This window comes from Nanorana parkeri, unplaced genomic scaffold (assembly GCF_000935625.1).
Source record: "Nanorana parkeri isolate BGI_ZX_2015 unplaced genomic scaffold, ASM93562v1 scaffold18, whole genome shotgun sequence".
NCBI classification, from domain to species: Eukaryota; Metazoa; Chordata; class Amphibia; order Anura; family Dicroglossidae; genus Nanorana; species Nanorana parkeri.
In genome coordinates, this window is record NW_017306286.1 from 1,460,817 (window position 1) to 1,474,814 (window position 13,998).

At 40.7% G+C, this 13,998-nt stretch overlaps 1 protein-coding gene across 1 annotated transcript in view; it reads left to right on the top strand.

Moving 5' to 3' along the window:
* Positions 1-13,998, top strand: part of MYO1H (myosin IH) — a 98,054-nt gene that overhangs the window by 14,830 nt on the left and 69,226 nt on the right. The window contains exons 2-8 of the mRNA XM_018560451.1: positions 2,636-2,797; positions 5,449-5,564; positions 7,809-8,007; positions 8,115-8,195; positions 9,718-9,897; positions 9,977-10,075; positions 10,767-10,880. Of these exons, the coding sequence (XP_018415953.1) occupies positions 2,636-2,797; positions 5,449-5,564; positions 7,809-8,007; positions 8,115-8,195; positions 9,718-9,897; positions 9,977-10,075; positions 10,767-10,880 (951 nt within the window). The remainder of the gene's footprint in view (positions 1-2,635; positions 2,798-5,448; positions 5,565-7,808; positions 8,008-8,114; positions 8,196-9,717; positions 9,898-9,976; positions 10,076-10,766; positions 10,881-13,998) is intronic.

Here is a 13,998-nt window from a genome sequence, read left to right on the forward strand (position 1 = left end):
GACCAGGGGCCCGCCGCGCGCTGGATAACGATCCGGCGGCCGGCAACTTGCTGGGCCCCCCCCAGAGCCTGAGGCCCCGGGCGCCCGCACCGCCTGCACCGGCGGTAGTTCCGCCACTGACACAGAGTACCATGCATTGTTGTAATGCTCAGTATAACACAAGTGTATAGCCAGCAAGTAGGGTAGTTTAACCACAGCAGTAATGATTGGACCACCTGAATTAGTGATTGGACTAGTTGAGTTCAATTACATTTACAATTCATTTTATTTCAGAAAATGTTATTTTCTGAAATTCACATACCTTTTTCTTCGTAACCCTGGTCAATTAAAAAGTTTGTTCAGTAAGATAAGGCATTGGAAAATAGGGATGTCCCGATACCCCTTTTTTAAGACCAAGTACAAGTACAAGTACTTCCCCTCATGTACTTGCCGATACCAATTACCGATACTTTTTCTTAAAGGGACAGGTGGCATTTAAAAAAAACAATAGACTAATGTTTTTAGGCCAATTTGTTTATGATTATGAAGAACTTTAATTAAAGACTGTTATAGAACAATAAAACATTTAAACTATTCATGTTTTTAACCGCGATCGTGTGGGACTACCCAGGCGGTATTGTGGCGGGAGACCGCGCAATCTGCCTGGCGCGAATGGAGTGCCATTAGAAAATAATGGCACTGCCAGCGAAATCGGCGGTGGTGTGCGATTCCATGACTGCTCGGTTTCGTGCACGATGAACGGGCGGTCACGGATTGCACACCAGCGCCGATTTCGCTGGCAGTGCCATTATTTTCTAATGGCACCCCAGTCGTGCAAGGCAGATTGTGCGGTTTCCCACCGCAGTATTGCACTGCCCGTGCGGTTGCACACGATCGCTGTTGAAAACACTGTGCGTTTTTTCGCATGCAGATGATGGGGCAGTGGGGCTGGTTTTAATTTTTTTCACTTTTTATTTATTTTGTAAACATTTTTAATTTTAATTAATTTTATTATTTTTACTTTATCGTCTTTTTATTTTTATTTACATTTTTAATCAGTTGTTATTTTTTTAACTTTTTTATTTTATTATTTTTTACTTTTCCTAACTATTTTTTTTCACTTAACTTTATTGCTATCACACATGGGCTAACAAACCCCTGTGTGATAGCATAGTCCCTATTGAAAAATATTATGAATCTATACCTTTCCGCACAATTTTTTATGCCTTTTTATGTGCATTATTAATAGTTATGTGTTTTCATGTGATGCCACTATAATTAATAGACCCTAAGAAGCCTTGATGCATCCAAAAAAGAATAACGCACATCAACGCATTGCACAAATTGGGAATGGCACCATTTAAAACAATGGCTGAGTTGTGGACATTCATGGTCAAGCAATCGATGTGAATGGGCCCTGAGGCTACTTGATTTTTAGTATCTCATTCATGCTATGATAACTGCTGAGGATTAATCACTAAGAGCAGAAATCGATTGCTAAACAAATAGAACAAATGACTCCCTATGTACTTCAATTGTGTACAGTTGATTGCTATTACAAAGTGTATAGTTGTCACACTAGCCATTTCTTCAATCTGTTTAGCAACTGTTTTTTCCCCTATTGGATTCATTACTAATGATTTTGGTAGAACTATTGAGCTACTAAAAATCACCTAAGTGCTCTTAGCATAGAAATCAATCATTATACTGATGAACAAAATGGCTGCCTGTGGTGTGAACTGTACAAATAGCATGTACTAGCATTTAAATGCTCATGACTGTACAATACCACAAATATGAGCAATTCATTATTACTATATTCTATTATATGTAACTTGCATAGTTCACGCCAGAGTTATATTTGTGTAGTGATTGTACTCCTAACAATTGATCTCTAGAGGTTAGGGCCCATTAACACCACATCCAGATTACCTCCAGACCGGACTGTTTCTGGACCCAAAATGCATCCCTATGTATCCCTATGGTATTTCTGACCTCTGTTCCCACCACCGCAGTCCGTTCCAGACCAGACCAGAAGAATACGGCTTATACTATTTTGTCTGGTCTGGAATGCACTGGAACGCATCAAAAACTCATGGAACGCACTGGAAAGCACCTGTAAGACCATTTTAAGCTAAAAAAAATTCCAATCACGGCAAAATTGCGGTAAAATCGCGGCAAAAACGCAATGCACTATGTTCCAGATCTGGTCCAGATCTGGCCTGGAAAATGGTGTGAACCCAGCCTTAGGATTATGACTGAGCTACTAATTGCTCATGTGCTCCTGCGCTTGGTTTAATGTCAGCTTTCGGATTAAGAGATCACATTACATTTGTATGTGTTATTTATTTAACTGCCTTAATGGTATTTATTAAAATAGTGAAAAGGTGTACAGCTTTAAGTATGTAATAAAATCTTGGGAGCAAAATTATTTTTATTTAAATTATGTAAAAGCGTGGAACCTTGTGGTGAACTACGCCTGGGATCTTGAGAATGTAATCAAGCCAGAGAGTGATTGATCTTAATAGAGTCCATCCAAAACTACACAATCAGTGTGAGGTGGGCATATTCTCAGAGTGTATTTACCATTGTGTGGCTTGATAATTGTAAAAGATCTATGTAGCTTATTGGACTGTTTTTGTCTTTCTCTTCTTAGATGGAGAATGCTAAAAAAAATGGAGCAGATACACATATTGAAGGCTCACTATCTGCTCGGGAAAAGGTTGGCGTTGAAGATTTTGTGCTGCTAGATTCACACACCAGTGAAGCCGCTTTCCTTGACAATCTGCGCAAGAGATTCCAGGAGAATCTTATTTATGTAATTCTTGTTTTAATATTTTGGTTGAAAGCAGTGGTATAATAAGACCAGCAGCAGCAGGAACATTTAAGGTGGTCATACATGAGTAGATTTTCGGAAGAACTTTCGTGCGAAAGATCTTTCGTTTGACTTTCTATTAGATGATGGGGTCAAATGGATCATTGATTTCAACCATAGTGATCTAAAAAGCCGAAGGAGCAGGATGGAATTTTTTTCTTGAAGGAACGAAATTTCAGCAGTGAATGTGATTTTCGTTCAGGAAACGTAATTCATTCCAAAATCGAATGTTAAAATAAAACAAAATTTTGTTTGGGATTCGCCAAGTCTGTAATGGCCTTATCAGGTGGTAAAGAAAGATGCTTCGTTGGTAAAGAAAGATTTTTCGTTCAGAAATCTACTAGTGTATGGCCAGCTTTAGTTGTGGATGCAAAATTAATGGTTTTCTTCAACATCACTAGGGCCCAGTACACATAGACATTTTTTTTAATCTTTACTTTTAAGCGCTAGTCCGATGATTATTCACTAAAGCCAGCAGGCACCGTTCTTGAAACCTTGATTGTACCCACGGGCTTCAGCCAATATAAGTTTTTGTTCACACCATGTCCGAATCATGCCCAGACCAGAACAGTTTGTTCCCGAACCAAAAAAGCATCCCAATGTATCCCTATTGTATTTGTGGGCTCTGTTCACAAGCAATGCTGTCCATTCCGGACCAGACAAAAAAAATACTGCTTGTCTCATTTTTTCTGGTGTGGAACGCATTGAGAGACTGACTGTTCTGGAACGCACTGTTTCTGGTGTGTACCGGCCCTAAAGCTGCATCTACAAACTAGGTTTGACAAATGATCAGCTTTAGCACACTTCAGCTGCAGTTTGGAGATATTAAATACAGATCATAATGGTAGGGTTGAGTATTTTTATCGGGAATCCAGCATCAGCAACAATATGATTCAGTTTGTGCTAAAGGAAGTGACTCTGTTGCTTATAAAAAAAATTCCAAACACAAGGCTTATCTTTAAAGAAGAATACTTTAAATACTTACTTCTCCTACTGGTTGTGCCACTGAATGCTGTTCTGATGAGAAGAAATCATCCCACAAAGTCTGTTTGGAAACCAACAGTTCTGGGAGGTTTCTTCTGCTGACCCCCACATCACTACAGGGCGCATTCAACTTCTGAACAGGCTTCCTGAAATTATATCTCCTCATCAGAGCAGCATTCAGTGGCACGGGCAACGGAAGGATTAAGTATTTTCAATTTCAGTAATTCATCTGTTGAGACTTTTATTTAAGTGACAGAGAGCTGGAAAGAAAACCTGTAGTGAAACAAATATGGAAACAGCCATTGGTAACCTCCCTGAATATGCTAGTTGCCTGGTCGGCAAAATATTGAAGCCACTAAATTATTTTCCAGGTTGCTACCCTGGATCAGGATTGCAGATCAGTTGTTCTGACTTTCTAATCTGCTTACTTGTTCCAGGGCAGTGTCTCAAAGTGCTGACAGTCAAGGAGAGAGTTTTTTAGAAGGAGGTCAGCAATGGCAGCCCCTAGTCTCAGAAATGTCATTTTGATATGTGTTTACTTGGAGCTGAAGGATGCTTTGAAGGCTTTAAGAAAGCTTACCGAAAGCTCTGTATTAACTTGTTGTGCACATTGCACATGATATTTAAAGTGTAGGTAAACCCTAACAATGACCTTCTCTTATTTGCTTCCTTTTGGTCTGTTAAATAAACCATTGAAAGTGTTTTTTTATAGCTGTTTAATAAGTATAGAAATACCTGTTGATTTTGCCAGAAATCTTATCAGCTGACAACTGCCTGTGCACAATGAGGCTGAAGGTGGAGGAGATAAGGGGAAGTCTAAATTCTTTGTAATCTATCAGAAATTAAGTAGGTAGTGCTGACATCATGTGCTTAGGAATTCAGAGCTGTGTTGTCACGTCAAAGAGGAAATTAGGAGCGCACTATATCTCTGGCTCATCAACAGTTATTTTGTACTTGCAACATGTGAAAATATACATGTATTCCAGAAATGTACTAATTTATTTTTGTCTTTACATATGCTTTAAAGGGCTTCTAAAGCCTCAGTTGAGGCAAGCAGTAGATTTAGGCAAAAAGTTATTTTTTAAAAACCCGCTTTAACAGCGGTTTAAATTTACCTCGTAATCGTTGCACGCTCCCGCGCCGAGAATCCGGAACTGCTTGTGCGGTCGCAAAGGATCTTGGGGCGGGCGCATGCGCAGTTCGGATTCTCGGTCGGGAGACGAGCAGAGACGTAAGGTAAGTCTATGGACGCGTGCACCCGCATGCAGACACCGCTGGATCAGAAGTGCCTGCAAGCAGTGGGGAGTCAGCGCTGGATCGGAGAGCCTCCGCACCGCTGGAGGGACAGATGAAAACATCAGGAAAGAAGAAGAAGATCGGATTAAGAGACAGCATTTAAGGTAAGTGCTGACATTAACATTGGGGGGAGGGAAACATTTTTTGGACTTTAATGTCACTTTAACTATAATGGTGATCATACTCTTTATCAAAGCACAGATCAATGGCTAAATTATATTTCACTGCATTGATTCCACTATTTAACTACAGAATTATTTTTTTTAATAACTCTTCACAATATATTTTAATTTTTTTAATTTTGTAATTCTTAGACATACATTGGAACATTACTGGTTTCTGTGAACCCATACAAGGAACTTGACCTATATACCGAGAGGCAAATGGAAATATACCAAGGAGTAAATTTCATCGAGCTGCCACCACACATGTATGACAATGTTACAGTAACTATAAAGATACTATGTTGCCAAGACTTTCATTTTGCTCCAATTGTACACATGGACTTCAGATTGAATGAGAGCAGTGTGAACAACAAGCCTTTAATGGCTTGTTTAGACCATCTCCAGACCAGATCTGGATGCATTTCTGGAAATGCCGGTATGTGCATTTTTTATGCATTCCAGTGGGGTTTTTTCCCCTCAATTACATTTCTAGTGCATTCTGGTGCGTTTGCATGCATTTACATGCATTTTGGCGCATTTCAGACCTAAAATAGTGCATGCAGTCCTTTTTTTAAACGCTCTGAAACTGAACACAATTATGTGAACTAATCCAACTTTTTTTTTTTAATACCTTAAAAATGAATGGGTGTGCTTTTTTTGGCCAGCCAAAAAAATGTTCTGGTCTGGATCTGGTCTGGAGAGGGTGTGAATAAAGCCCTTAAACATAATTCACAACTTTTTCAGCAGCTGTAATGAAGATTTTATAGCAACCTTTTGTTGCAGTTTTGGGAGTTTATTTACAGATCTTATTGAGAGTGCTTACTGTTAGACATGTGCACTGCCAAAAAATTTGTTTAGTTTCGTTACGTTTTAAATTCGGATTTGTGTTATTTCGTGTTTCGGGTGTGAAAGTCAATTCGGATTCGGAATTCGGATTCGGACGAAATTCGGTAGCGGTAGTTCGAACGTTCGTTTCGTTTTCTGTTCTTATTCGTTTCTTATTTGTTTCTTATTCGTTTCGTTCTTTCGTTTGCAGCAAAGTGACATTTGAGGGGGGGAAAATGTTTTTCTCCTCTAATGTCACTTTGCTCCAACAAACGAAACGAATAAGAAACGAATAAGAACAGAAAACGAAACGAACGTTCGAACTACCGCTACCGAATTTCGGAAATGGAAATTCGGATTCGTTTGCATTCGTTATGTCTGTAATTCGGAATTTGGATACATCCGAATGTCCGAATTTCCGAAAATTCGTCCGAATTTCGATTCGGAACGAAACGAATCGCACATGTCTACTTACTGTCACTTTAAACAAGCTGCTAGCAAGCTTTAAACAAACTTTAAGCACTATGTGAAAATAACACAACAAGAACCTGCTACGTCCTGTCCTCTCTTAAGAAATTCTTGTTGACTGAGTATGTCCGACATCAGTATTTTTAGAATCAGAGAACCAGAAACTTTATGGTTTACATGAGTGTCAGAATTCCTTATCTGTATACTTGTTCCAGGTCAGTGATTCAGAAAGCATTTAACCCAATGCACCAGCCTGATAACCAGTAAGCTAGCATTTTAAGAAGAATGGTCTCCATGATTTTCTTATGACATGGATCCTTTAAAGGCCTGCTAGCAGTGTGTTGAAGTGAGAGACAGGAAATTAATTATGATCTGTAGGAGATGCAGAAGGAGCAGTGACATGAGATGAAAATAGAAATAAGAAAGTAACCCCCAGAATGCCCAGCTTAATGATGGATGAAAGCAAGATAGGGAGCTATAGTATGTAGACTGTGTGGGACAGTATTCTGGGTGTTACTTTATTATTTCCATCTCATGTTGCTGCTCCTTCTGCATCTTCAAACCCCTCTGTTTGTTTGGACCATTTGTATATTTCTATGTATTGAATGAATACATTTCTCTATATATGTATTTACATTTTAGCAATGAGTATAGATTGTCAGGGAGTATATATTTCCCTAATTGGATAAGGCCATAGGTAATCTGCTTTTGTTAATCTCTATTTTACATGTTTTTATCTCTGTGTTTATTTTTGAGGGGAACTTGTAATGATTTTTGTACATTATGTTTGTATATACTTTTGTATTAATAAAAATTTGTATTTACTCTTGGGCACACATGTGTAGGAGGACAAATTTGTTCATGGTATATAGGTTTGCATTATGAGCTTTTGGCCTCTTATTGTTCTATATTTGTATGCTATGGCCTAAGCTTGTACAGGAAGTAATGGGAACCCTTCCTAGACCGCAGCGTAATCCTGAGAAAGGTTTTAACACCTCCCTACTCTATTTAAAAAAAAAGCTTTTTCTGAAGTGAGGCAAGAGGAAACCAACCAGTATCGGAAAAGGGGGTTTTGGCTAATAAAGTCTAGTAAAGGCAATAGCAGCAATAAAGCCTGATTCAAATTTTGAAAGCTATTCCTTTGCAATGTAGATTGACGTAACTGTGTTAATTGCCTGAAAACTTTTATACATTTCTGTGTTCTGCCTTTTTTTTAGTTACGCTATCGCAGATAATGCATATAGGGTAATGTGTACTGAGCGAAACAATCAGTGTATCCTCATCTCTGGAGAAAGTGGATCTGGCAAAACTGAAACATCAAAGAAAATCCTTCAGTACCTGGCAATGGCATGTCCAACCACAGAAAAGCTTCAAACAATAAGAGATCGACTCCTTCTCTCCAATCCTGTTTTGGAGGTGGGTAAACAACTTATACAATTTATTTTAGTTTGCATAAACTTCATAAATAATTTGCATAACTTGTATCAAATGAAACATGAACATTTAAATCTGATTTTTCTCAGGCTTTTGGAAATGCCAAAACTCTTCGTAATGACAACTCTAGCAGATTTGGAAAGTATATGGATGTGCAATTTGACTTCAAGGTATATGTATGCTCCTTTTGTTGGGATCTGATTATTTTATTTATTTTTGTGCATTGTTTTAAAGGCTAAGTTTACCTTGAACACCATGATTCATGTTGCACCCATATTCAGGGTCTAAAATAAAACATGTCACATCACATTTATACTGTAGTTTTATGCACATACTAATGCTGATATATATATTTTTTTAATGTAGGCATTTATTGCATGGTTACCAGCAATGAAGTGTTATAATTCAGTTCACAATTGAGCTGGCCTACTTGATTAGATGTAATTTGATTGTAAAGGTAGATTTTTACATCAGACAAACGTGGGAACTTACAAAGGCTTTGCCATATATAAACCCTTTAGTACAAATCGCTACACATTGTTTCCAGGGATCTAAATTGTCCACCATACATATTCAAAAGACTAAAAAATTCCAATTTAAGATGGCATATTAAGATCCCAAGGAACAAATAACTACTTGCATCCATATAACATCCATGAGTATTTATTAATAATAAAAAAGAATTTAACATACAGTACCAACTGCACTAAATCCCCTAATACATTAAAATACTCAACCATGTGGTCCAAATCTATATATTTATCAATCAAAGCCCCCCATCTATATAGGGATGTTGAAAACTATGTATGCACCATTGGCATGTAACCGACTCTCTCATATAGTTGTCCAATTCTTGAGAAACTTGCCTATGTATAGTTCCAATATATACTGTTCAAATTGAAAATGATGTTGCAACAAATCCACAATGTCCCATCCAGGCAATATGAAAGCAATTTCTCCAAGCTTCACTCTTGAATCAGTCAACAGCTTAATGTCAATGAACATGTACACGTTTCTTTAAACACATGAATTAGCAGAACTGTTTTGCTCTGTGCAATGACAATATAACATGTGCAGCCAGATTCACTGACTGCTCCAATATCACAAAATTGCAGCTGATTAGCCAAAGTCCATGTGTCAATTTACAATGATTGGAATCATACAAGGGGAGGCCAAATGTTGATGGCAGCGTCTCTGAATGGATCCATGCACTGTGCATCCTGAGGTGTCACATCATCATACACCCATGTTACACTGTGATTTCACAGTCAAGTGAATGTCTGTATTTAGTGTAATGTCTGTATGATAATGGTGTGGTCTCACCAATGTGCACTGATGTGTCAGTCCATCAGAGATGTATCCATTCATTCTTGAATGCAAGTGCCTACTGGTTCAGTGCTGTGTAGAAGAGATTGCGGAGATGTGGTCAAATAATGCAATCAGAGGATCCACGTGGGAGTAAAAAGTCCTACTTGGTGCTAACGCGTTTCATCCACTGGACTTCTTCGGAGCATGTGTGGCGTCTTATTTCTTTTGAATAATGTCAATTTTAAAACTGCACAGTTGTTGATACAATGTTCTACAGATGTTGTACAATCAGATTATTGTTAGATTAGGGGTGTTGAATCATTGCTGTCATCAGCAGAAATTCTTTTGTCATTTGTGAGCATTTTGTTGAATCTTAATTTGCAGGGAGCACCAGCCGGAGGCCACATTCTTAGTTATTTATTAGAGAAGTCTCGGGTGGTCCATCAGAATAATGGGGAGAGGAACTTCCATATCTTCTACCAGTTATTGGAGGGAGGTGAAGATCATCTCATAAGGTGGCTGGGTCTAGAGCGTAACCCAGAGCTTTACAGTTACCTCATTCAGGTGAGAACAAAATCTGCAGGAGTTTTGTAGAGAAGTCTTTAGTATAAATATTGCACAAAATACTTTTTTCTTTTCCCAGGGAGAGTGTGCCAAAGTAAATTCTATCAGTGACAAAGCCAATTGGAAGCTAGTCCGCAGGGCATTTACCATTATTGAGTTCACTGAAGCTGACATAGAGGTAAGGAGTCTATACACATTTAATTTTATTTTATTCCGACATATTCACTAATACATGTACACCACATGATACCTTTTTTTCTACTGATACTTGTGCATTAAACAAAAAGCAACATTGTATTCAGAATAATTATCAACTGTATTTTGTGTACAACCAGAGATTGCATTGAGTAGTTGGCTACTTTAACTAATTAGGGGCAAGACTGTGGGGTCTATTCACCAAGCTGCCAAGGGCAGCCGAGTGAATAGTATTTTGACATCCTGCTAACCAAGGCACATGTAAGTTATACAACACTTTTATACAGTAAATTCTCTAGCTATTTTGTCATATAATAAGGTTTATAAAAACGAAATCAACAATGTACTACTATATGCAAAATGGTACCCACTTTGTATGCAAACCTACAACTGAACTATGCAGTCCACTAAATAAGAGAAAGTGGAGATGGTAATGTGTTGCCTAGGTACAGAAAGTCCTGTGTCTATTTTTAGTGGACCCTGCACAATGTGCTGTAGTTACCTGCAAATGTCCAGAAGTAACCAGCTGTTAAGCCATCATCCCAAACGATCTGTCCTGCTTGATAATTAAATACCGTTCAGGAGTTATTCCTTTTTGTTAATGCAGAATATGCTCTTTCCAGCACTAAATCCTAAAAAAAACCTTTAGAGTTTTGTTTTGCTTCCTAATCTAGCATCTCTTTGGATTAGTAGCCAGTGTCCTGCACTTGGGCAATGTAAAGTATGAAGAGGACAGCCATGGTCATGCCATAATCACTGACGGCGCACAGATCCGATGGATTTCTAAGGTATTTACAATATCTGTTATAAACTGCATTTACCCAGAATGTTGAAAGGTTCATGTTATCGTTAGCCCACTTTAAATATATTAGAATAAAATCAATGTTATATTTTTGTAAATCTCAAAATGAACCTAGCATGTTTCACATTGTCATGTTTGCTTATTAATAGTAATGAAGCATTACAATAAAAAAATGGATGCTTAAGAACCACCTAAGGGTAGAAAAAAGTTTGCATCCTTAACAATACAAACAATAATGTGTAATATTTGAATACTATGCCAGAAATTGGAGTTCTGGCATTGTGTAAAGGATGTAATTGATGTGTAAAGTGCAGAGACCATTAGTAATCAGTCAGACTCTGGCTATAGGCAGTGGGGTAGTGAGGGGGGGCACTTGTTGCTGGACGCCGGCCTGAAGGGGTGCCACTGGCCTCCTCAGATGCACCGCAGCAAGCCCGGCTTCAGCGGAGTCCTTTTAACTATACTCAGGGCCGAAACTAGGGGGGACAGAGGGGTCATGTGCCCCAGCGTGGGCACTGCATTAGGAGGGGCACCGCCGACATTGCCAGGCCTGACAGGGTGAGCAACCAGTGGCGGATTCCATTGGGGGTGAAGGTAACGGTAAACAAATATTACTATTGTTACCCTGCCAATGATAACTTACCGCTTCTCTCCGCCGACACTCTGCAGGCACTGCCAGGGCTGCATAGGGGGGCTTAGGGGCAGAAAAATGCACCTTCGGATACCGGAGCCAGAGTGAGCAGGAGCAGTGTCACACAAAGTGACAGCTGAGTGGGAGCTGAGCTGTCACCAGGTAATCACAGAGAAAAATGTCAATAGAGCCCTCCTGCACACTGACAAGTTCTCACTGCTCCTGTGCATGTGTAAATAAAAAAAGTATTTATATGTTTCCATCATTAAGAAGAGCTGGCTTCTTGTGTAAATCCAAGTCCTCCTAAGACCCTGCACAGCCCACAGAGCACTGAACTTTGGTTTGGTTTGTGGGGAATGGGCGCTAATGAAAGACTTGCACCCGGGCGCCTCATGACCTTGTTATGCCTCTGTCTACAGGTAACTGCTTTTTGCACATCGCTGTTTGATTGATTGATTGATTGGTTGATTGATTGAATAAGCATTGTTGTTCTGTCCTTACTACACAGTGGCATGTGCATAGTCTGATATGCAGAAAAATACACTTTTTATCATCTTTTAATATGTGCCACCCTATCTAGTCTGAATAATTTAATAAAGTACAGTAAGTCCCTTACATACAAACATTCAAGTTGCGAACTTTTAAAGATACGAACATGCGTTCACATGTCCAATCATGTAAGTTAGTTCACGTGTCTGGCATACATTGTCATGTGCATGTGCTTTTGTGTACTTTTTGGGGGACCGGACGCTGTGAGGAGGCGAAAGAATTGAGCAGACCCGCGGCTGTGAGCTACCTACCTCAACTCCCGTTTATTACCAGATCTACTGATGCCGACAACAGTGACAATTCGTCTACCCAAGGGCAGAGTCTGATCGGCCACTCCCACGACCGCGGTCGAGGGGCCTTGATCGGAATGCCGAAGACATCGGATGCACCTGCCAGCTCGTTCGGAGATTCGTTTCTACGGGAAGGTGAGACCTCTGGAGTTGCTAATGGTGGGTGATCGGAGATAGGATCATCCCAGCCGGAACCAAAGGGGAACCTCTGTAGTACAGAGCAGCTGGAGCAGGACATTAAGGAGGGGGAGACCTCAGAGCTACCTCAGATAGACAGGTCATGGGGAGAGCTAGTGGAGGAAGAACCCCTTGAAAATGTTACAGAGCCAGTAGAGGAGGATCGGGTGAACAGTGCCCAGATCATTCAAAGTGCCAAGGGACTGGGCTTTGATCCGTCCTCGCCACCCCGCACCTATAAACAAGCGGTGGCACACAATCAGGCCCATAAAGACTTGATTGAAAGGGCTCAGGATTCATGTGTCCCGACAGGAAAATGGAATGTGGATGCGCTACCGAGACTGTCTAGACTTCAGAGAATTGGGAATAAGAGGGTGTGGACTCTTGAGCGTGGATATGAGTAACACTATGTGCCTAAAGCCGTGATGGAAGAGATCGAAGTCAAGCGAAATGCTTGGTGTGACAACAAGGTCTGGGAGTACTTGGGAGTGCCCAAACTCTGCATTCTATAGATGTCCCTGAGTCTGCTGGATTGATTGCTCCTCCTGTTGCTGAGGAAAAGGGAGCCTTGGCATACAGTGAGGGAGGATCCATCCCTAGACTATGACTATGCACCTGACCCTGACCAATCCCTGAGTAGGATGACTCGGAGGTATGGTTGAGGGCAGGTGATAAAAGGTCCGGGGACACTGTGCAGAGGTCTCTTCTCCCCTGGGGCCTCTCCCTAGGAGGTCTCTGTGATACAGATGAATGGCCTGGGCCTCAGCACATGGCAGGTGCTGGGGGCCTAGAGGCCTAGGACACCATAGGTACTTTGCTTGGGCCCCACACACGTGACAGGTGTTGGGAGCCTTGTTCTAGAGCAGTGGTTCTCAACTCGTGGGTCGCGACCCAAAAGTGGGTCGCGACACCCTCTGCAGTGGGTCGCGGCGTCATGTCTGAATAGACCGGCCTGAGACTGAATAGAGAGGGGGAATTTGTGGTTCAGCCTGTGGAACCTCATGTCAAACTGTCCCCTCTCTCCCGGCCTCCCCCGGGCTCTCAGATAAAGTGGTATGGCCCGGGGAGAGAGGGGACTATTTCCTCACTTTCGGGCCGGCGCAATAATATCAGGAGCCGCGGCTCCCGACAATTAAGTTATAGTTCCGGCCTGCACTGGAGAGTACAGCAGATATCAATCCGCCGCTGTATCTACTGTACTCTCCAGTCCAGATAGTTCAGTCGGCTGGAATCCGAGAAAGGTAGAAATACTTCTGAGAAAAGACCTGATGGAAGGTGGGATGGAGGTGGAGTCTTCTTGTTGAGAGGTGCCGCAGAGGAGCTAGTGAGAGAGACCGTCTGGGACCTGCAAGAGAGATCCCTACTTCTGGAATAGAGACTATTCCAGAACTCTGTTATAGAAGAAGCCAGCAGTTCTTACCTGAGTCCAGAGATAGCTACCTTTCTCCTATAAGTTA